This window comes from Rhopilema esculentum, chromosome 16 (assembly GCF_057945365.1).
Source record: "Rhopilema esculentum isolate cy_ngs chromosome 16, ASM5794536v1, whole genome shotgun sequence".
NCBI lineage: Eukaryota > Metazoa > Cnidaria > Scyphozoa > Rhizostomeae > Rhizostomatidae > Rhopilema > Rhopilema esculentum.
In genome coordinates this window covers 15,520,100-15,545,205 of record NC_142830.1, presented here as the reverse complement: position 1 = coordinate 15,545,205, position 25,106 = coordinate 15,520,100, and the positions used below count along the sequence as shown (strand labels likewise).

The window sequence follows — 25,106 nt, the reverse complement described above, 5'->3', positions numbered from 1 at the left end:
TTTCGCACATTAAAAAGTATTTCAGGACGCCCTCCCAGATTATGTGATCAAAATTCAAAAATTCTATAGGTAGATCTTGGTGCAGTCATCTTTTTTAAATTCTATAGAGTTCTTGTGACGGCACAAAAAATATATTTCTATTGTGTACAGATAGAGTATCGTAATGCCTCGAAGAAGCCCGGGCGCTTATTTAATTTTTGGGGCTCCAGGGTGGGCGCTTATTCAAAGGAGGCAATTAATCGAGAGGGTGCTTTTTTAGAAAGTAGATTTGGGTGCAAATTGTATTTTTCATTAATCTTTCTTGTTGAATTGCCTTTCTATTATGTTTTCGTTGAAAATTCGAATAAGCGCCCGTTTCTGAAGGTTGAAGGATGGGCCCTTATTCGAGGGGGGGCTCTAATTTGAGGGGGGCGCTTGTTCGAGGCATTACGGTATATTTTGTAGTAGATATCAGGTCCACATCTGCAGCATTGTAGCCACTAACAACCTGCTTTAACAAAAATATATGATGATGATGATGATGATGATGAAAAACTTGATAGTGTTGCAAAACTTGATAGTGTTGTAAAAAAGGTAGTAGCCTATTGTTTTCGTTTTGAAGGGAGAGAAAGGAAAACTAAACCAAGATCAGAAGACTTACGGTACTTGTAGCAAACTTTGCAAACTTAAGTATCATTAAACGTCAAAAAAGCAAGTTTCACAACAGAACGAAATGTTTCAACAGCCATGATTTCTTTCTTATAGGTCAGATCACAATGATGTTTTAGCTCTTTTTTACTCATTTGTCAGAATGTTCTCAAGGCTTCTTACAATGGTCAGTGGCCTTCACCTTTATGATTCAAACTTTAAAAATCAACAAGGAAAAATAACTTTTATCAGCGTGTCGAAAAATGACTCGAAACAACATCCCTGAGAACCCATGTGGCAAGGCGTGCCTCCTTCGAGCCTCTTCTTACAAAGCAAGGAGCATAGCAATCTATAACAACATTTCCTGTTTGCTGCGGCTCATCAATGTGTATTGCTGAATCGCAAATTTGCATCAATTTACTGAATACGCCAGGATTAACACACAGGTAAGAACCATTTTTCTATCTAGCATTACGTTACAGGGCCCTTATTGATAACAGTTCCTTTGGCACTGAAAAGGTTTTACCCTGTATAAATATTTCTTTTATTATTATTATTATTCTAAGGGAAAAACTTCGAACGACTTTGACCAGTAAGAATAAACGTACAAAGAATCAGCAGACTAGCTATTTCTAAAAATTTCAAATAAATAGAAACAAAACTAGTTTAGATACGTTATTACTACTATAGCAGGTCTTTCTTGGAATTTCCATTTGAATACAGAAAACATCTATGGTGTCACATTCTAACTGGAGAAATATAGCTTGACGGAGATAAGGCCTTGAAATCACCGAGTTCAACCGAAGACAGATTCGCTTGATTGGCTTGCAGTTCTTGCAAAGTGTTTACAAATCGACTCCATTCATCTGGGCGTGGCACAGCAAGTTGCTAGAAAAATAATCAAATTGGGTTTGACAGCATTCGACAGAAACAAATAATTTTATACTTTCTTTTAGATTTTTATGTATACTTGGCACACACAGAATGCACAAATAGGTAACTATACTTTTACATTAAGCAGCTTGCAACCCCCTCCCTCCTAGTCAAATATTTTGACAAATAAATTATTTCAAGACTAGGCGTCGCTTGGTTCTTCAAAGACCATTCTATTTTGAAGCCAAGCACAAGAATATAAATCGCTAATATGAGATATTTGCAAACACAAAGTTAAAAATACAAACTTAGACCCTATAAGGCAACAAATTATCAATAAGGCAACAAAAATATCCGGTAACTTGAAGGGTACAAAGTTTCAGCATTTAGAAAGTTGAAAACAAAGAAATACAGTTCGAAAGATGTCAGAGAGAAGTATTCGACAATAAAATTATCTTCTTAATTTGCTTATCACATAAGCTAATACACTTCAACAAGAAAAACGAAATATCAATAAGGTATATACTTTTTAGACATTTGCATTTTATAGGCGAGATAGTACCACTATATAAATGCATAAGTAAGTGAAATTACCTCTCCGACGTCATAAATGTAAGTATGGCCATCGTCATCGCCGACAGCTATTTGATGTCCGGAGGCTGCCCATCTCACTCGATTGATAGCGGACAGCGGCTCAATTGTTACACTGCATGTGGGAACCTTAATAAAGAAGGACATGAGAAATAGTTTGGACAAACGAATCGGAGGTAGATTGGAGCAGATGACATCATGAAATTCAGATACATATCCTGGCAACAGAGCCCATAGCAATACTTGCTTAAACATTGTTTTCAGGTCAATCAATTAATTGTTTTAACTATCTAAAATAAGATAACTTTATAACAATAAGTAAAGAATTTTGGGCAACATGGCGAAGAGGAAATGTTTACTGGAAATTAATTAGCTGCAATATGATTTTATTGGATGTAGAATTCTTCACTATAATGACGCTGAGGATCCTCCAACCGATTAATAATGGAGAAAACAACAGATGTGGAAACAAAATGTTTTCTAAACGCAAGGGCTTAATCAAATATCTGGATTACTTTCAACTTCCTTTAAACTTCTAGCTAGAGCATTGCAGTGAATCATCTTATTCCTTGAATGTGTTTAAGTGCGCAACATGATTTCCGATCACTACACGTCTAATACAATTTTATAAAAACTTCAGTAAAATAATCCATCAGACAAGAAAAAGGGTATATGTAAACCAAAATCAGCCTATTTAAAAAATGGTCCCTGTAATGCATAAATGATCGACCTAGCCAACAGAAAAACAAGTTTCCAAGAGACAACAATAACTAAAAAGAATTGACTAATTCGAATCATACTTCGGTATCCTTGTTAAGGTTCCAGAGATCAAGTCTCCCCATGCCATCAACCGCGGCAAATACAGCTGGGTGGATTGGCGACCATTGCACATCGTATATATAGTCACCATTGTCCTCAAATGAGTAAAGCAACTTTGTGCTCTGCAAATTGAATTTTTGTTCTTTAAATGTCACACGATGTCAATTTGGGGTACTACTCAAAGACATAAAGTAAAGCAATGCTTATTGAGACGTTAAGATTTCATATTGCATACATTAGGCTATTTCATATAGCATACATTAAGCTACTGAATGCAGTGACACATATACTTGTTCACTTTAATACCCTTTCACAAAATATCTTTCCCTACATAAAGTTAGAAAGTTTACGGGTTGGAATTACTTATATGATTGCCATATTACAATTTCCATATGATAGCTAGCACGCGTCTGGTTTACCAATCTGAAAATTCCGGTGCTGCAAGTACCTTGTTACTCCATAGTTTGATGGTCCAGTCAAAGGAACTAGTCAGAATCAGGTGTGAGAAATCGATCTACATTGAAAAAAGGAAATTAATTGAAAAAAACTCTTAATCGATGATAAAATACTAAGACATTTCTCTTTCATGAACAACAATACCGCTAGTTAATTTTATAACTTTTTGAAACTAAACGCGTAGTAAAAGCTTCCTAGCAAATGTTTTTCTGGGTCCAAAGTGCGATGAGATGAAACTTCAAAACTTTATGCATTCTATTCAAGATGGCCGGAAAAGTGCAACAGAAAAGAAATAAAAAATCAATTCCAAATTAAAGCAAATTTGTGCTCTAACACATCTGGCCTGGAACACAATTTTAACTAATAAAAATTTCTGCTCCAACACACCTGGCCTGGAACACAATTATAACTAACAACACTTGTGCTCTAACATACCTGGCCTGGAACACAATTATAACTAATACCGGTGACCGGCCCATTGTGACCATCAAACTGATCGATGATGCCAGCCTTGCTGCAGATATACAAAATGAGGTCAGCATTAGAAGAACAGAATTATTTTATAACACATTTGGCAATAGCATACAACAATTACAAGGATTGAGGGAAACCTGCAAGTCTACCTTTGAAGAAAATCGAGTGGGGGATATCTGTAAGATCATTGTCAATGAGTTTCATTATAAGATTCCCCTTAAATTCGGTTGTTACAAGAAACATCATTCGAAAAAAAACACAATATGTAAATATGTGGTGAAAGACAATAGCGAAAAGAACAATGTATACAGGTATATAAAAGTAAATATGAAAAGTATGCCCGACTGAGATTTAGGAGGACAAGACACTCGATTTGGAGAAATTTTCAAATCAGTGAAGTAAAGAATTAGTCTAATAGATTAAACACACCTTCCGTGTCGATGGCCAGTATATACAGAACCATCTTCACTGCCAACAACAAAATTATTAACATCTCCAGATAAAAACGACATGCTTGTTACTGAAACGGCTTTGGATTGTTTGTGTTGTAAATCCATTGTTTCCTGGAAAAATACTTACAGTTCAAGGCAAGATAGGGAAAAATTATCTTAAACGGCAAGTTAAATACACCTTGCCTACGATTCAAATGTTTAAAAATTGGCAATAATAGTAACCTGTGGCTGGGCAAGCATGTCAAGACTCCAAGAACACATGCGGCCATCTGTTGATGCAGTGATGAGATTGTGGGCATTCTGTGTGCCAACGACATCGATGCTATACACAGGATGCTACAAAGAAGCATTTCCAGATTTTAGATATCAACTATATGGCAAACTTAAATGAAAAGGGATATTATAACAATTTGTTTTTATCTCATAAAAAACTTAATACGAATTTAATTTGAAATATCGCTGTTGTTAGAATGAATTTTCCCAGAATATGCAGGCTATTAAGAGGAATATACTATAAATCAAGATTTAGCGCTGAAGAGGTTATTTATCGGATTTCACGGGATCATATTGAAATTATCAGAAATTGGATTCAGAAGTCTTTTACTAAAGGTGATTTATTTACTTAATGTAAAGGAATTGAAAAAGAGTTGGTCATCACCGTATGAGCAGTTGAAGACAATGGCGTCTTTTGAACAGGCGTTTTCTTTCTGCTTCGGTTATCCCATAATACAATTTGTCCGGAATATGTGCCACCAATGATTAAATTAGGGTGGAAATTGGCAAAACAAACGGACATCACAGCGGACTAAAAAAGAATGCAGCCCTTGGAGAATTCAATTTACCATCATGTTTAAAGCGGTACAGGAAGCAACCGAATTAGATATTGCAGACGAGCTTTTGTCAAGGAAAATCAGTCAACGTTCAAAAGTAGAAAAGGAATTAAAATCAATAAATCACAAACTCGTCGTGTCTGCAGATTTGAATGATATGACACTCTTCAACAAGAAAAACGTAAATTTGGACCAAATTAAGAAATGATTTGTCAATTAAAACAAAATAGCAATAATCATATAAAAATAAAAAATCTAATTACATGAGGCTAGAATCGAAAAATTGTTTCTTCCCTTGATTCTTTTTGTCAATCAACAGAGTCTAAGCAACATTGTTTTTATATGGTTTACAGTTGCACGCTCTTCCTTTAGTTTCTTTGTATCATTATGAAATTTTACAAAAATTAAAATACAAAATTATTTTTTTACCTGATTGTGGAAAACGTATTCTGGAGAGGTTTTATTGTATTTCATATTCCAGACCAGAGCAACGCCATCCGGATCTTGAGGAGCAGACTCGTTTTCATTATAGGAAGAAACAAGTAGCTCGGGATACTAAAACAAAACAATCTTACCACGTTAAAACAGTATAAAACATCATTTAATAGCAGACACTGGACTGTTAATGTCTATCCAGCCTAGACTGACATGCTGGCTCCAAGCACTGCGAAACGGTTGACAATACTGAGGTAGAAATGGCAGGCTTACTCCCCCAGTTGACACGCTTGGAGGAGAAGGTTTAGGTGCATAAGTAAAAATTGTTAGATTGCCAGCAGAACAGTTAGAGTTTCCAAATGTTTGGAACATTCAATTGCGGACAGTTATTCATGAAACAGTGCAAGTGAGCAAAGGATACATAACAGGAACATTTCGAGGCGTCATTGGCCTGTACTCAAGAAGTAAAACAGTCACCTGAGAAGACCAATCCATGCAGGTGACGCATCTGTGCTTCGACCATCGCTCGTCATAAAACTTTCTGTTTAATGACAATCTTGCAGCGGCTTCTGCATCGCTGAAAATCAATCCCAAGCTCGTATCGAAGTGAGTGAGTCAGGTTATTAAAATAAACACAAAAGAATTCTGTTTGTGTTGTCAGGCTGACTACATCCTGTATCTGGTACTATGACACTAACTAGTTGAAGAAGTGCAGCTAAAAACAACCTAAATATAGCTGTTGATAATCAACAACAGACTAAAATACTTTATTGTTTTAATCTTCATACATTCGTGAAAATTCTGAAAAGGAAACATTCTGAAGTCACAGGTAGACAGAAATATATATTCAGGATTCCTTATATTCAGAATTCAGAAAAGGCCAGCCAAACTGTGACGAGAATTATAACATTTTGAAAAAAGATTGTTCCCTAAGTTCACTTATCTATGTTCACTGTTAACATGTTTACAAGTAAATGTCACTTTGAAATGTTCGAAATGATCATCCGGAGCAGAAGAACAGCTTCGATGAAGATGAGGCACACAGCTCGATTATTGGCAACAAAAACCTTAGATTCGCTGATTACTGTGCAATGATGCAGAAACCACGAAATCATGCAAAATGCTTTGCGGGTTGATGTCTTACGCTAATGATACCCCGTATATGAACATATCATGAACTTTTAGCAGTGGAAATTATGGAGGTAAAAAAACCTCACAGCCTCAAAACTACAGCCTGGGAATTACATTTGTTTCGCTTTTCATATCAAATTTAGCTCCTTTTAAACGGATGGTTGAGATATTCATCGATATGCTAACCACAGACAGAAGATGAAGAAGAGAAGACTAAGCGTCATCAAGGAATCGTTAGTGACGCTAGGTCAACTTAAACTTATGAATAACCTTAATGGTGCGGAATTAATTTTGCGACCACTTGCGGAATTCCTCTACACTTTAACTGATATGCAACTCAGTTTTTAATCCTGGATTGCCTAAACTTTGACAATTAAATCTGATATTATCAAGGCAATCAAAATATTGAAGTTACTCATTAGCATATGACGTCATAAGCTAACAGTGAAAATCTCAAGACGATCAATTACCGAAACGTAAAACGCTACAGAGAAATTCATCTAAAAGCAAAACTGCCAATTATTATAGAGACATTTCAATGCGAATCAATACTTTTCAATGCGTTGCAGTTCAAAAATGAACTGAACCATTTTGGCAGTATACCTGTTCCAGCATTGTGATATATGCTACTAAAATTCCAATTCTTAACAAGCATCTGCTCTTTTAAAATGAACTTTGCAAAAATAATAAAAAGATCATATAGGAAAGAATAGGATTTACTAAATCCTGTTGTTATAAATTTAATTTTGTTTGCGGATAGGATTCTGACTAATGCAGTACATTTTCTGTGACATTGTGGTGGAAGCAAAAGTCAAAATGTCAATTTCCTTACCCTTCAGCATCTTCCGCGCTTCCGCCGTAATCAAAGCAAATGTCCATATTCTCACATATTGCCTTCTCAACCAGACGTGTTGCTTTGTCAAAAAACTGGGAAAAGTCTTGCGAACTAAGAATATGCGATCTCTGCTCTTCGCTTAGCTCCAGCACTTTGGAAACTACGGAGCAAACATTCGACCGTGCTTATTCAGAAATAAAGAAATGCGATAAGATTTTGCTTGTGTGTGATGGCAACGTAGCAAAATGGTTTCGTTGGTTATGTATCAATACATTGTGAATTCACTTATAGTGTAAAAATACTAATCTTATTCGAATATTGAACACTAAAGTAAACGCAAAAACAGTTTTACTTGATTTTTACGTCATAGAGGGCACTGCGATTCGACCATTCAAAGTTCCTGGAACCTAGATACGTATGCATATGATTCCGCCTAATTCTGAGGCAACTGACTGTTGCTAAAGTGTCTGTCAATAACACGTATTTTAGAAGGCAATTAATTTTTCATCACCAGAAATATCAGCGAACTCCTAAGTGAAATTATTTATGTTTTTTTGACCGGGGCGGGTCAGCCAAATAAAAATGAAGCTACATTCGCTTACAAATGGATAAACTTAAAAATGGTGTGTTGATTTACCTTCTTCCTTCTTTTCCTCTAATCTTTTTTTCTCCTCTTCTTTTTCCTGCTTGATGGCCTCTTGTTTTTCTGCCTCTCTCTTTTGAAGTTCTAGACTTTCCCGATCATCTACAAGAATTAGATGACTACATCAACCAATAATTCTGATAAAGGCTTATGAATTCATTATGCGATCATGGGGAAACATTTCACTATGCGATCAGCTCACTATTTCTTTGCTCCATGGAATTTGCGTAGCAACTACGCACTTGCCCATCGTTCCCATTTTATTTACAAATAAAAGAGGTAACAGTTTCAATGGGATTCTTTCTGAAAACTTTTTCTGTTTAAAATGCCCTCACAACGAAGCGCGGCCAAGCAACAATTTAAGTAAACTGTTTTTCCGACCGCCAGGCTAGTGAAAGAAGAAATAATAAATTTTGTTCCAACCAGTTTTTACCAAACAATTAAAAACGTTCCATTTTAATTCATTCACTAAATCAAAACTCTAGCTATGGGTAGTACTGTTTGACTGTAACAATTTGACGGCAAATTTGCAGCAGTCAGCAGAGCTTCGACTTTTTTAAACTAAACTTCTGCCTTGACGCACTTTGATAATCAAAGCACAATGCATCATTAATTGCTAAACAACTAAAACATTTAGAAGAGAATTATCTCTAACGAAACTTTCACGATAAAGAACAAATTTGCAATTTCTCTTCTGTTTAGCTCCTGGCAAATTGCTTATGCCGCAAACAGTATGAGGTCTTTGGAGATTAACCGAAGGATAACGTAAACGACAAAAAACCAGGTCTGAATAAGGAAACGCATGTGACATTGAAGAAGCAAGATTAAATATTCTGGACTCATTTCAGGTGCGGCAACGAACACAAAGAAAATAAAGAAAACTGCTGAGACGATTAAATCTCGATGCACAGCCAGAGTGCCTTTATAACCGAGACAAATGAACATACAACTGGGCTAAAATTGACTGTTATTTCAAAATGAAGCACACTTTCGATGAGATAATAATCAGCAACTTGGCGATGAACGCCATTCGGCACACTGAAAACTTTAAAAACTACATTGGTTTCCTCTTCTTCATCTCGGGAATTTAATTATTCAATAATTCATAGTCAAACCTAAAAACATTATTGAAATTGGCTATCTTTAAGTGGTTGAACAAATTCAAATAAGAAAGAAACGCCTCGCTTTCTCAATTTTCCGACGCGTCCTTAAAATTTGACCAAATGCCGGAAAGGATATTTTTCTTTATCCGGCTTAAACTTTCACGAAAGGGCAAATTAACTTGAAGGATAATGTTGAATCTTCATGTTCTAGCTGACGGCAGCTACGTGGATGATTAATTCGTGCGACAAAATGAGGAAATGATAAGTGTAGAGCTTGAGAAATAAAAATTGAAGCCATTTTAACAAGACAGAAGTTCTGGATACCGGTGCCAAAATACAGATTATGTTCGACACACTAACGAAGTCAAACTATGTACCAAATACATTCATTTTGTTTTGTAAGAGCTTTTCATCTGGCAATAACGGGAGTTGTATGTGTGGAGGGGAGCAGTCGTTTAATTTCTTCCTTGTTTTCAAATATTCATAAAAACTAATCTCAAGATAAATCACGTCAGTGCGTGGTGGAAGAACAGGCCTAGCCCCTACTTGATATATCTTTCTCCAAAAATGCAAGAAAAATAATCTGCCTGCAAGAAAAATAATCTGCAAAAGCCTGAGACAACATTTGACAATAGATTCAACAATGGAATTCTCTTGGAAACCATAAAACGATTAACCAGGTACAATACTCAGTGATATCAGCAACAATAACAGGCTCGAGAGGGGGGGGGGCATGGGTGCTTGATGAAACACATTGTTTGATAGAAGGGGGTACCACTGATTGATTCATTTCTTTCCCCTCAAAGAATCAAATCGCCTGGATGCGCCTTCAATAAAATACCACCGGAGCGCCATTTTACATATTGATTACGAAATTAAAATTATATAAACGACCAGCTTTCAAATATCCCAAGAAATGATAAAATGTTGCAAAATTATGACGTCGTAAAACACATTTTCAGAATTTATGAAATTTGACCAAAAAACAAGGAAAAGCGTGAAGAAACAAGTATAAATTTAAATATAGATGAAAATTAAAGAAATTCTTTTAATATTATCAAGTTTTGATACGGCCCCCAAAAGCAGTCCGTGGACTGATTGGGCTACCGACTTAGATAAAAATGAAATAAAATGAACTGTTGCAAATTGACGGCAATGTAGCAAGGGAAAGACACGTACCAATATTTGAAGGTATTGATTTGAGAATAATAAATTTGTCCAACAGGAATTGTTTCAAACACATTCTTCTAAGAAATTTTCGATAGTAATCTCAATTCTTCAATTGCTTAATAGTCGGAGCCATTAGAAATATTTTCAGAAATATGCAAAAAGACCAACTTTATTATAAAATTTTGTAAATAAATGCGTGTGGCGTTTTACGGATTTGAGAATTTCCCGCCAAAAACACAAATGTTTGGATCCCTATGAAATCTGTTGGACGGAATGACCTATCGTTAGCAGCACACAATTTCAGCATACTTTTTGTCATGCTAGGTAGTATTATTGATAACCGAGCAACAATTTATTTCATAATGGTTGACTATTTTTCTGAGAAATCAACTTTTCTGTTCGAATTTCTGTTGGACGGAAAACCAACAAATTGTTTAGGAAGGCAGGAGAGGGTTCCTACTTTATAATACCAAAGTCCTTGAATCTGTCATTTTTGTACAGAAGGCATTAGCTTTGGCTAGTAAATATACAGAGCCCTTAAAAATATCAATCAAAGTTCTGAGTTTGTGAAATTTTTAAAAATTAGGCTTTATTTAAAAATTAGTATTTAAAAAAATACTTGGTACCTTCAAATCTGAATAAACACAGAAAGATAATTTTCAAGCTGCGGCACTAGCATTCTTATAAAGTTTCATCGTTGTGCCTTTCAAATTTGGCCATTTTCCCATTTATCTATTAACGTTTTTTCTGAGGCTCAAATGTTACCCTTATTCAATACAACACCCTAGAGGGAAGTATGATGTTAATCTCAAATTACGAATTTGATATTATGGCACAAATTATACAAAGATGGATTTATCAGCCACTTGTGGATGAAATATTTTGCTTATTTAAATCTATGCTAATTGCAATAGATTATATATTGGATGTACCTATAGCCTGCGAGCTTCTGTTTTCATGGGTTCAGGCAAAAAACAATGCAGCTGTTGTGGAGATGTGCAAAATGCAATGAGCATGAAAAATCAATATTTTGGGTTGCTTTAAAGCATCTAAATAACTGAAACAGCTAAGATAGACTTAACGGAGAAACAAATCACAATAGCCAAGATTCTGTTAATTAAAACACCAGCTTTGCTTCCTTATTTATATTGCATTCTGTTTAAAATGATAGCTTAAAGCCAGCCTACAGCAGGTTCCTAAACTGCAGTAGAACAAGCGATCAATGCGGAACACAATCATACAGACTGTGATATTTGCTAGGTTTATTTGTCTCTGTATCCGGTACGATTCCAGCGAGTTTATATTTGCTCTAAATATCTGGCATGTTTGCAGTGACAATGGAGAACCGGTTGAGAAGGAAAAAGGCCGGTTGCGCAATGCGGCATCTGAAAATGAACAGTCATACTGTAATTTTTTTTGAATATCCTGAAATCAAAGATCCCTTCAAATATTTGAATAAACCAGAAGCAACGGCTAACGTTTCTTACACGGACAACCACAAACTCTCATTTTCTATAAGAGGATTTGCTCCAAATCTTGTCCTTGGGCTTCGTATATTTGGGCGCAACGATTGTAGAAAATGGTTCCTGTGGCCCATCTAACAGTAGCTTGCTGAAGTGAATTTTTTACGAGTTTCGGCATGTGCGGGACACAGGTTTCTTCGTACAATCGGTTCTCCAGAGAGGTTTTTGCTTTACGGGCGGCAGAATGAAATTGAAAATGAATATGCTTTGCAACTGAGATGGAACAATCGAGGAAAAGCTGCGAGCAGCGCTAACTGTGAAAGGTTCATTGCTTTAATAACCACAACAATAATAAGTTCCAGTTTTGGGGTTGTGGTCTCCTTTCATGATTCCATTTCCCACATTATTTCTCTGCTTGCTTCATGACGGCTTCAGAAAGGTTGGCAGAAAAAACATCGCTCGCTTCTAACACTAAAAAACTCAAAGCTTGGACACCAGGAGAAATGTGCATTTTTCTAATTATTCCATAAATATCTTAATAACTTATTAATAAGTCATATATTAAAACTTTCCTTTAATATTCCTAAATATTCCTAGATCAAGAGATACTTTGTGCTCTCAATGGTCAATAAGGATGCTTTTGATTAGGAGATTGATTTCAGTACATTGAAAACTCACTATTTTCTAGTTTAAACATCAACACGATTTTCTACTTCAAAACGTAAATGTCTATTTTCCTCTTAGCATAAATATATCTATACGTATAGGTAAAGACTACATCAATTTTGCAAGACTATTGAGTCTATTGAGTATACAAGACTTGGGCAAAGATATCCTATTCACCCAAGCAAAAAGGCAGAATCAGTCTTTTGCAACATCTAACCATATGGGCCTGTTTGCAAAAGCATTTATGTTCATTCTGAAGTTTTCTTTAAAATTCATCAAACATGTAATACTGTAAAGAAATAGAGAGGCCATCAAACCTAAAAAACTTTTGTCAGAAGTAACAGCTAATCTAATTATGTTTTTGAGAAAAGGTTTGCCCAGTGCCAAACGTAGTAGATAAAAGGGTATTACGAGTTTGAAATTTCAACGAGAAGAGTATTCCAAAAAAATGCCCGGACAAACAAGCCAATTCTTTACTGTATTTATATTTTAACAAGAATTCAAAACAAGTTTTTGTTGTCATGTTGTGCATGCACATATGAATCTTAAGTAAAGGCCAAAAGGAAAAGAATTAATGAAAACTAAACTAATTCTGAACTACAGATAAACATGAGGGGGTGCCTGTTAAAGAGGGCTTTACATGAGTGGGGGTAAATGAGAAAAATAGGTGAAACTTTAATTTTGATGATTTGAAAATCAAGGGAGCAATGACATAATCATAAACAACCGCACCTTGTTGCTAAAACGTTCCCTTGCTTAAACCCACAACTTTGGTAATAATTGGGGTCATTTAACTTAAATAGTTATCTCATCGCTACTTATATAAAACCTGAAGATTTGAGGACATTTAACGTAAGATTGGTAGCGGCCTGAATGTGCACGAAACTATGTAACTAACTGAAAAACTGAGAAACAAACGTAAAAAGCTATGAGTAAGTTTTACGACCAAAAAAGGAACGTTGCAAAAGGAATGAAATACAGAGAAAATGGGAGTAATAACTATATGCTAAGTTCAGTCTGTGGTAAAAGAATCTACTGAGCGTTATTTTCTCTGCACAAAGTTTGCGTCAGTGATTGTCTGTTGGGGATTAGGTTGAAGAACTGAGCGCCCAGCCACGGATGTCAATCTATCGCGAATTATAATGATTGTTCGGCAACAAAATACTCTGTTAACGACAACTTTGATTTCCTCTCTAATTTCCTTCATTTGAAAACAATAAACAAGAGGGTTAATGAGAGAGTTCAAGAAAACAAGGGTAGAAATCCAGATCCAGGCATTGAATGGCAATTCAACAAGAGTTTCCACCACAGTAAAAATGACAAAGGGCATGTAGCAAACAAACATTGATCCTAGGATCGTGAAGGCAACGCGAGTGACACGTGACGTCATCTCAGATCGACTGCTATCGCCATTTTCTTTCCGTCTATTTGCAGTCTGCGACTCTATTTCCTTCCGTATTTTCTTTACCACAAACGCCGTTCTTATATTTACATAGAGACTCCAAAAGAATATCCCTAAAGCAACCGTGCTGCTGACGATGGATGTTAAAACTAAGTCAGGGGTAGCAAAACTGCCAAGAACCATGGCAAGATTCGCAAGCCAAATGATCCCGATCACAACAATAAGTTTGATGTGACTTTCTTTTATTTTCACGTAGTAAAATGGATGGAATATTGACACATGTCGATCCAAAGTAATAAGAAATAAGCTTGCAACAGAAACTGATGACAGCCAGTTCCCTATAAATATAGTAAATGTGTTCACAAAACAGAACTTCCTGCAATAAGCTGAATTTAGCATAAGTGTCCCAAAAAAGGGCTGCGTAAGAATTCCTGTCATCATGTCGGTTGCTGCTAGGTTGCATAGAATCAAGTTTGACATTGAGCGCAACTTCCTTCTTCGATAAACTGTATACAGCGTAAGAAAGTTGAAAAAGAAGGTGAACGGAGAGGCGATGAAGTTGAATGTTGCAACAGCAACCACATTCCAAAACGATAAGTTCTCGAATTCATAGTAAAACGGAACTTTGCCACAATTGAGCGATTTTGCAGGGCAGGAGTTTAGAATTTCTTCTGCAGCCAGAGTGCCATTGATACGTGTCGTGTTAAGGAACATAATTTACACCGAGGACATCAAACCAGCTGATATTCTGGTGGCAACCTGAAGGCATATGACGAAATAGGCAGTACCTCGTACTTTGTTTTCAATGAGTCTTTCTTTCATCATCATTGGATGGATATAAATGAATAAAACAAAAGCAAGTTTCCAACATGGTTGCTAGATATCATATAATAGAAACTCGCCGAAAGTAATTAATCTCAATAGAAAAGTTTGTTCAGCTGCTGCCGCTATGATCAAGTTTAATATAATATGAATTCGTCTGCATGCGTACTTAGTGAAAATCAATCAGTATAAATTCTTGAATAAGCTTCACGCTGCCACAGAAACACCGTCAATGCTAATGCATTCTTGCCACCCTTAATTCAAACAGGTTCTAGGAATAAACATCTTCGCTAAATAGGGTACAGCAACGGAAAAAAGTTGTTCAACTTCTATTGACCAGCATAATAGCATTTGCTTTGAAATATATCATCAAAGACTGGTATCTTGAAATATTGTCCTTTGGTGCTTCCAAGAGCTTTTGTCTGAGCAATGCCGATAGATCCAGGCTCTGCGAATTACGAACCAACTACAGCCAGCTCTTGCAACTTCCGTGCAACTCGCTTTTGTAACTTCGTCACATTATTTCATGTCAATTGCGACAAATGCAATAACAGAGTTGTTGAGTATAAAGAGCGACCGACCTTGTGTACATTAAAGTCGGCAGTTGCCTCGGAAGCACTAAAGGCATCCCCTAATCCATAGATAAACTGCAAGGAAAACTCGCATTGTCAACTAACAAAATAATGTTATTTATCACTTCTCCTGTACAAAAAGCCCTGTTGAAACTACCAGAAATCAGCCATCGGGTTCAGCCCAGCTGCATTGACACTACACAAGAGCTTAAGAGTAACGCAAACAAGAAAGTGGGATAAGTCCTCCTTTCTTTAAGCGAAACAGATGAACACAAGAAATCCTTCTTCATTGTCAGATCTGTTGTGTGACGTGACAGTGGTGATTGAATTCTAGAAACAGTTCAAGTGACGCTAAAAATCCACTAATGTAATCTCGTTATTCAATAAAATGTGCAATTCACCTGTCTAAGGCCTAGAGTTAAAGATTTTCAAGCAACTCTTAAACAGCTTTAGGGATGGAAACTAAGAATGTTTAACAACTTTATAGAATGGGTCTATAGCCGAATCAGATTTTTTTGGGAATTACCAATTTATAAAGTAATCGCGGCTGTTCCCTCTTTAGAGCCGCTTTTAACCTGTTGCTCTCAGGTAAAGGCTGTTTGATTCTATACACTGGCCTCTATATGTGTCCTACATACCATGCTTCATATCGGCAGAAAACGTTATAGACAACAAAACCTTTTCGAATGGCAATAACTTCCTGTCCCTTGCTGAAAAAAGTACTTTTTCGTTGTCAAATCAAAATCAACTCTAATCGCTGGTAGACTTTTGTTGCCTTGAGGCATTTAGAAATCAAGATCAAAGAATATTTAGAAGATCGCCATATGTACATTCTTAGCTAAAAAGAAAAGCTAAAATTTGTAAGTAAATTTCATCTAAGTGTACATAAAAATCTTAGCCAGCCTCCCACCGCCACAAAAACTATGGCGATTTAATCAACCAATGTCGGCAGCCCTTCTACTACAAATAATTTCATCTGGGTTTAATCTAATTGGTTAAAACACGACGTAAAGTAAACAGGGCTTAAGACGACGTAAAGAAAAAGTCTAATTTTACAAAGTCTGATTGGGCCAAATTTCCGAAAGTCTGATAAGGACAAATTTTTGATAGTTATCATTTTATCTCTCCTTGGCCGTATTCAACTTGATAACGGAAGGCGGTATGGCAATTGCAATGGAAAAATTAATTCTGCAAACATCAAAATTTTGCAGGTTAGAATCCTTCAAGTAATCTAATTGGCAAATAAATCAAATTACAACTTCATCATATTTTTGGGCATAAATCTGCACTAATATATCTGCATGAATACAAATTGAAGCACTTTAAAACTTGAAAAGCAACTTCTCAGATCTTGATTCATTAAGCATTAAATTCACAGATATTAAATCTTTGGCTTCCAGTTATTGAATTTCCAGCAAACCGAAAGCACAAAATGAAAAACAAACAAAGCACTTTTTCTACAGCTTAGGTTCTGCGCTTTGTTAGCATTAAAACGAGTGCTTGAAATCTGATAGAACGAGTTCAGCATTTAAGATAGGATAATGGCGTGGAATTTCGTAATCCAATTGGAAACACGGTGTCACCTGGGACAACACTCGCGATAGTTAAGTAGCATTTCATTGCAAGTGTTTGCTATCGGCATAAAGGCGATCAAAAGATGTTTTTCTATGTGGTTTACCGTTGATAGATATAAACTGTAAATAACAGAATGGGAAAACACAATTTTAAGCTCAGCTGCATTTATACGTTTTCTTCTTGTGTTCAAATTTGCTTTAATTTTCAAAAAAAATTATTCCTGCACACATATCCAGATAAAAATGATATTGATAAATCAAGGACAAGGCGCGCATCAATCATGAGCATAATTTATCATTAAGTTGCTTTTCACAGAGAGACGAAACGGTAGCAAATCTGCATTAGTGAAGTTAAAATTACAAAATTGGGGGTTTAAAAGGAAAAAACATATTTTTGGCGACACTGGCAATGCTAATAGGCCCAGGGATATTTTTTAATTTTTCGTCCATGTTTCCTTAAAGAGCTTGCTGAGAGAAACATGATAAAACAGTTGAGCATTTGAAAGTCAGATACCCTTGCTAGCGCTTAAGGTTGGCTCAGGAGGAAAGAGGAGTCGAGCTTCAAAGTACTCATTTCTGAGTGGAGCGCTTCACCGACTGAGCTACGGCTGTTGATATAGTGGTGCCAAGATTACGATATCAAAATATCTTACTACATTTAGCATTGATAGGCTTTTGTCTGTAGTTCTTATTTTTTAGTAATGCCTTAGCAAATTGATATAAACAAAGAAAAACAAAGAAAATCAAAATGAAACCTTTTAAGAAAAATTTGAGCAGAAAAAGAAAACTGTAAAGGAAGCACTTCGCCAAGCTCCTAAGTGGAGCACCAGCTTGGAGACAAATATTACGATTTATTGTCTTGCCTTAACTAGACCTATGTTTGTGTAATCTTAAGAAAAAGGGCACGAAATAGCACTGTAACCATTCAACAATCGAGAACCTTACCTTCAGGTTCCACAGGCTGTACTTCAATAGTCTGTGTTTCTTTAGTGTAGGACACCATTTCCTAACGTATACAAAGGAAGTAGTAAACATAGGGACAAAAGAACAAGAATATATTTCAAGAAAAAGTTTGCAAAATCAAAAACTTAACAACCTAGTAAAAACAGGCTCATCTCAGGTTGACATGTCAAAAAGAAGTTCATTAAGAAAAGAAGAGAGTCTTAATGCAAATTTTTGGTTTATACAGTAAGGAGAATACATGAATAAAAAATAGACTTGCTTGAATAAACTAAACGAAAAACCTATACAAATGTGTAAAAAATAGCTTTATTTTATCAAATCTTATGGTTTGCCATGAAAAAAGTATTGATCCTGTTTAAAAGGCAATTCATCATAGAAAAAAAAATTGAATCCACATCTTGGAAAAATCTGTACAGAAACGACGTCAGTATTAGAGCAATTAAATGGAGGTGAAATTGAACAATGGTATTCAAAATAGAAAATCTTTAATAACATTAACATTTTTCAAGACAGTGTTACCTTTGGAGGGACATTTATACTGTTGAGATGAGCAACAGAGAGCTTTGGCACAGGCCTTTGTGGGCTATACAAAAAGAATATGAAATTCAATGTATTTATAAAAAAAACGAATTAAAGTATGTAAAATATCATGTTGACATACACTACAGGGAAGGCTATGGAATCATTTCATGCTTTGATTCTGATAAAATGAATCTGCACAACTAGCTACAACAAATCAATGAAATAAGGAGTGTCACATCAGCTGCCTCACCTAAAACTGCATCATTGTTAAAATGCTTTGTATATGCATTGCATACCTGCTTAATTCTTAAAAAACAAAAAACAAGTATACCAAGTTGGATAAATAATTATATTAGAAGGGCTTACGCAGGTGATGTTGGCTTGCTGTCTTCAGATGATATTGATTGACTATCCTGGCTTGCAATTTGCGGGCTTGCAACCACTGAAGAAAAAAATTATATTATTGAGCACAATTAGATATCATCAGAGAGAAAAAACAAATACTTAAATCATTGACTAACAAAAACAAAGATGTGTCTAAAAGGATTGTGCTGGAATAGCCAATGCCTCTTTTTCATGTCACTCTATAGAAGCAAATGTTAAAGCTTATGATAATAAATACTTTTTGGGGGATCAAACTCTATTAACTTTGTGGTGGACTGTCTCTCAGGGCTCATTAAAAATATTTTTTGCCTGCGAGCGCAAAGCCGAGTAAAAATGTGTCTGCAAAGAAATAGGGTGCTATTTATAGTCAGATACTGATAAAATGAGAACCCCCTGTTATGCTCGGTATTGTTACACCAACTACGTTTGTCAAAAGCAGATACCATATAAATATCATCATGAACAGTGGCGGACACTTGGGGGGGTGAGGGGGGGCAACGGCCCCCCAATAATTTAGAGGACAATGGTATTTTGTTCGAAAACAATGGGAAATGTGATGTCATCTTATTAAAACAATAGGCTTGCCCCCCCAATATTTGACCAAGTGGCCGCCCCTGATCATGAACTACACATAAAACATAATGAATGACATAATGAATGAATGACATAATGAACAAATGACATAATGAATGCTACTAGCATTATAGTATATACATAAAAAATGTAATAATCCAGTTTTTATCTGTACGAGTTGTTTTGGGTTGTCAAGTAGCCCTATCGCTTTTATCAAATAAAGACATCTTCAGTAAAACCGCTTTCTGATATCTCAAACGCTTCACTTTAAATGAAGCAGTTCTCTTAACAACATTCAACTTTTTTCAGGTTTGTGAAATTTAGGATATTGCTTTTACTTCTTTGGCAGAGATTGCAAGAATTTCGACATTACACTGGGTTCTTCTCATTTCAAAGATATGAAAAAGAGCCATTAAAGTTTTTATTCCCCATAAATTTCGTTGAAATGTTTTATTCAATATAGTATCTAATAAGCTTTAACTTTATCATGCTTTTGTTTGTGTTGTCGCAAATTGTCGAAAATTTTTGTTTTTGGTGAATTTCTCTGATTAAATTTTGCTCAAATACGTCAGAAATTGATTACTACCAGATTCAACAACTTGAAGACTTTAACTTGAAAGGCTGTGCTTTCCTCAGCCTGTTATGCATGAATGGGCTTTAAGTCAAAATATAATGCTGTGAGAAGAAAGCGATAAAATAATTGTGAGTGATCTCTTCTATCAAGAGAAAATGGAGGAAAGAAGAAAAACATCAAATTTGCTTTTGAGAATCAAATGGTGCCTTTAGAGTAAGGACCTTCTGTCATTTTGGTAATAAAGGCTTGCTGCTAACACCTTATATATTCTATTTGTTCAATTTCAATACCAAAAAAGATGTTTAAAGAAAGCATGACTGTAATACAATAAAGGTAAATAAAAATTGATTCAGAAATGTGCCAGCAGAAATTCCTGAGAATAAATTTTTATGCCTGTGAGCGCTGCTGGCCCACTCACGTGAGAATTCTATCTGGATTGGAAACAGAAAAAAAACAAGAGGCCTCCATTAGCTCAATTAAGTCACTTCTTGAGTAACTATGAGAAAATGAAGAAAAAACAAGCTCAAATTTTCTCACTTCAAAGTAGTTTCTTATGAATGTATTTGTTTAAAAGGTCATTTAATCATTATCATATTTCATTCATTGATTCATTCGTTGATTCATTCATTCATTCATTCATTCATTCATTCATTCATTCATTCATTGTTTGTTTATATCATTCATGATCATACATTCATACTAACACTTAAAAAGATCATACTTATATCATACCTGTGCTAGACGAAGGCAAATCAATATCCTCCAACAGTTTATCAATATCAGATTGTGATGCAATAGGGCCAGGTAAGGATGCTTTCTGTACACCAGCACTGGCAGCTGCCTTTTCTGCCTGAGCAACAAAATAAAATCAAGCATAGGTAACAAAATAGGGCTTTCTTCATTGTGAGCACATTATTCTAAAAGAAGACAAATTAAGTAGGACTTACACTGTATGCAATTCCTCATCTCTTATCTACTTACAGTGATTTATTCAAAATCATAATCAATCTATTATGACTACTGACTTTATTTGTAGAGTAGATTAAGAATACAAAAAAATCCACATAAATTGTGTTCTTAAAACTGATAAAAGGGTTAACTCTTTCAAAGTGGGACAACCATGACACTAAACCCTTGACAAATCATATAGCCACTCCGCTGTGAGTTGGGGGGAATGAGAGAATTTTTTCACACTCATACTTTTAGAAAATGACTTTTTACCAACAAAGAATGCCTATTTTACCCATAGGAAATACCCAAATCGATCTTTTGGTTGCAAAGGTGGCTTCAGGCCTTGCCCGGAAAGGCGCTCGATCGAGCGCGCGCGCCTAGAGCGCACCCAAAAAAAGCCTTGGAGAGCGATTTATAGAGCCCCTCAAAACCTAAAAACCAATATTAACACGGAGCAAAATAAATTTTTGGAATTTGTTGAATCAACTTGATCAAGCATAAACAATCTTCCCAACAGACCGCAAAATTATGATTTGCGTAAGATTACCCCTTGAGAAAAAATTCAGCAAATTCAACGTTGGGTTTTCGATATCATTTTCAATCTAATAACCCTCTAATAACCATCAAGGACACAGGCCATCAAGCGTATTCTCCGGCAGATTTATTTGACTTTCGAGCAAGCGTTAATCTTCTATTGAAGTATATATTATTTTCTGTTTTTCTTAATAACTTAAAATCGCCTGTGCAAATCAGCGATCACATTTCCGTCCAAATTATCGCATTGCTTTTCATTTGCTTTTGCCAGTAGCGTTTCTTATAGAATAGATAACATGAAAAAAGGAAACAAAGTTAAATGTTCGATTTAAAGCCATGCGTTTTGATGAAGCAATATGTGAAGCTGAACATAACAGTAGTGATACTGACACTAATAAAAGCTCATCGAATGATGGCAACTTACATATCTAGAAAAATCTGAACAACTTTGCGACTATGTTCTATTATATTTCTATATTTATATTAACATAGTGTTTGTTGCATGTTTTATTATTTCATATTATGGTGCTTTCTGGTATCACCGTTGAATTTTATATTTAACATTCTTCCGAAGCTTTTGATATGAAGCTCTCGATCTCCTAAAGCTCTCGAAGGATGCTCTCAAGGAAATTTACTTAGAGGTGCGAAATAGAGCGCCTAGAGTTTCTAAGGGGCTCTTTTTATGGAGCACCTTCATTTTACTTAGAGCAAGGCCTGTGGCTTCAAAATCATAATCATACCACAAAGAATATATTTCAAAAAATACCACTCCCCCAACGTTTCCTAATTGAATTTAGACAAAATACAAAACTGATCAAGTTGAAAACTGGAGGAAACTTGTTTCACTGTCCAATCCTATGTCAAAAAAGCTGGCGACAATTTCTCATTTTAAACAGTTATTTTTTAACCATATAGTTTTGTTCTGTTAATACTAATGGTCACAAAAGTATGGAAATGGCATACCAAAATGGCTGCACCAGTCACCTAGGGCCTAATGCTCCCCAAGTTTGAAAGCATAATTAGGGCTTGGAACTGAAAATATCTGGCAGGAAAATGCATTCACCATTATACAGACTTCAGTTGAATAAAAATTTAATGATTGTTTTGCTGTTTTTAGTAAATAATTCAGTCAAACATTGAAGCACTGCTTGAAAATAATTCCATGAAAAATTTCTAAGTATTCATATAAAATGACAATAAAATTTCACTTTTTGAGGATGAAAGGAAGAAGGATGAAAAACATTATGTTTAAAAGAAAACTGCTTAGCTTTTTTCTGATGAAAACTTTTTACAGAGAAGATTATTTTAGCAGAAAAAAACCTCTCTCCAAATGTTTCAATGTTTGCACCATGCATGAGCCACTTAACATTTTACTTTAGGAATGCTTCTTGAATTCTGATTAATGCTCATTATCTCGGCAGATAGGAATTGAAAAAACTAAATTGAAACATATAACTGTCATCGTTTCTTTTAAGTCATAAAATGAATACATCCAAACTGTCTTTATTATTGAGCAAGCCAAGTATTTTGATTAGTGATCAAAAACTGTTAAACCTGTCATTTAATGATTATCAGAGAACAAGATAGGCTCAATGCACCCTAAGACCATCACTGAAATTCTTCCATTTACTTAGAGTTGGTATTTCAGCTTCTTTAAAGTTGAAAAACATGGCTTCTTTATAAGCCTGGTAATAATTTTCATTCACCCTCAGAATTCCTTTAAACCTGCCTGTTCTCGACAATTTTCTCTACCAAACTAATTTGTTCATAGCTTGTCAACTCTACAGGCACTTCACAGATATTGTAGTGCAGCCCATTTCTTTAAGGAATGATCAGCCTGGAGGTGTAAACTTTGTTGTTCTCTTGTTTTTTTTATTGTATATCTTGTATTTTTTAGATGCTCATAGAAAATAAGATTATCTACTTTTGAAAACAACTTTCCCAGTAAGCTTTTATTCATTTTCAAAAGCTACTGACTATTTTCCAGCTGAAATTAGATTTGTTGAAAAGCATTCCTGGCAGTTTACAAAAACCAGGTATGAAATTGATATTGTAGATGCAATACTGGGGCCATGAGGGGGAGGGAAGCTGGGGGGACATGTCCCCTCCACTTCTCGGAAAGAACAATTTTGACAATAGGAACTTTGCACGACCAATATGCAAAAGTGCATAGATTTAACTATTGAGTGTGCTGGCAATATATCCAGGCGCACAACAAAGTTTCCAGTCTGCCTACCATGTAACCAAATGGCTGGTTCTGCCACTGTAAACAGTACCTATGCACCTAGATGGCTCTTGAGTTCTTTTCGTATGTCCAACAGTTTAGCAACATAATAATTGCTGTTATCCTTACATTTTTAGCTTGTATCTTTGTTATCTGTTTTCTTTTAAGTAGCAGTGAAACGTTTCTGGTATGCTTTTAGTAACTGAATTGGATTTAAAAGAACTTGAATTGAATTTTTGTATGGCTCTAAACTTTATAATCTAAGAAAGTTTGATAATATGATGTAAAAGGGTGAATTGTATTATAGACAAAAAAGCTCTTTTCTTTACTTCTGTTAATTAAGGTTACACTAGCATACTTTTTTCTTTTCTTCTCGTGCCTTTTTCATCTCCTCCAGCTTCCTTCTCTTTCTTTCGAGCTCTGCCTTTCTGTCCGCCATATTGTTCAATTGTATATAGCTATCGCAAGGGTAAACTTCAGTCGCAAGAACAGATAATTTTCCAGTTACTTACAAATTAATTCTATGTTTTCGTATGTATTTACAACAGTTAAGCATTGTATATGGTAGCAAACTGCTTCTGCTTTGCCTGCCTGCTACACAGGCCTAACTTGACTGAAGAAATAGCCCAACCTAATGCTCCTTCCCAGGAGTGCTTAGATGCACTTCGTAATACAAGGTAACAAGAACTCCTTGGTCGAAAAACTTTTTCTTTCTAGTAACCCATCCATATTATTGTTCTTCTCTTACTTTTATTCTCAAATGACTGTTATAATAGAGACATAAATAATGTCAAGTATAAGAAAATTACCAAACATTACCACAAACAAATCAATACATGAAGAAAAGGAGAAGAAAAATTACAGATAAAATCAAGCTAAAAAATTTTCTTGAGCCCCTAATGCATAAGACCAAGAATAGAAGAAAATAAATTGCATAATTTGGAGAAAACAAATAATCTTCAGTCAATTTAAGCTTTGATTTCATGCTTAAAAATGTCAGGCACAATGAAAATTTCTAAGGGCTCCCGATGCCTAAGGGAAGGTCATGTCCCTTCTTTTCGTAAATTTTTTTATAATTCTAAAACGTGTCCTTTTCCAGCTTGAATCAGATTCCTCAATTTTTTTAGCTCAAACCTAGATCGGTCTTTTTACCACATATTTAAATATATTTTGATTTTTGTTAACAACGATCTTTCGAATACATCTGGAATAAACACAAGTTTATACTGAAGGTAATCAGCAATAAAAACACAATATCGTGCAATGTAAAAATTGATAAGCTGCTACTAACTCTCTAAAATCCTCTAAAGTTTTTTGTCAGTGGTAGCGCCAAAGGGGGCAGGGGGGCTACAGTCCCCCGTCGGAACTGCTTAGCCCATCCATCAGAAGATATACGAAGGAAATTTGCTACCATTTGTAAAAATTTACGAAAGTGAAGGAGTA

The 25,106-nt window shown here is 35.4% G+C and overlaps 2 protein-coding genes across 2 annotated transcripts; both read right to left on the bottom strand.

Annotated features, from left to right (window-relative positions):
• Nucleotides 1–1,254: 1,254 nt before the first annotated feature.
• Nucleotides 1,255–24,309, bottom strand: LOC135681987 (cytoplasmic dynein 1 intermediate chain 2). The gene is made up of 17 exons (XM_065196677.2): nucleotides 24,022–24,309; nucleotides 20,687–20,804; nucleotides 18,790–18,865; nucleotides 18,421–18,484; nucleotides 17,884–17,944; nucleotides 8,161–8,268; nucleotides 7,521–7,683; nucleotides 6,035–6,134; nucleotides 5,552–5,677; nucleotides 4,951–5,097; nucleotides 4,515–4,628; nucleotides 4,270–4,403; nucleotides 3,802–3,880; nucleotides 3,359–3,424; nucleotides 2,892–3,032; nucleotides 2,095–2,220; nucleotides 1,255–1,515 (listed from the first exon to the last, which is right to left on the bottom strand). Exons 1-17 carry the CDS (start codon nucleotides 24,100–24,102, stop codon nucleotides 1,366–1,368), a joined length of 1,854 nt encoding a protein of 617 aa, XP_065052749.2. The 5' UTR covers nucleotides 24,103–24,309; the 3' UTR covers nucleotides 1,255–1,365.
• LOC135681989 (nociceptin receptor) lies at nucleotides 8,275–17,877 on the bottom strand. The gene has a single exon (XM_065196679.2). It carries the CDS (start codon nucleotides 14,682–14,684, stop codon nucleotides 13,611–13,613), a length of 1,074 nt encoding a protein of 357 aa, XP_065052751.2. The 5' UTR covers nucleotides 14,685–17,877; the 3' UTR covers nucleotides 8,275–13,610.
• Nucleotides 24,310–25,106: the final 797 nt, after the last annotated feature.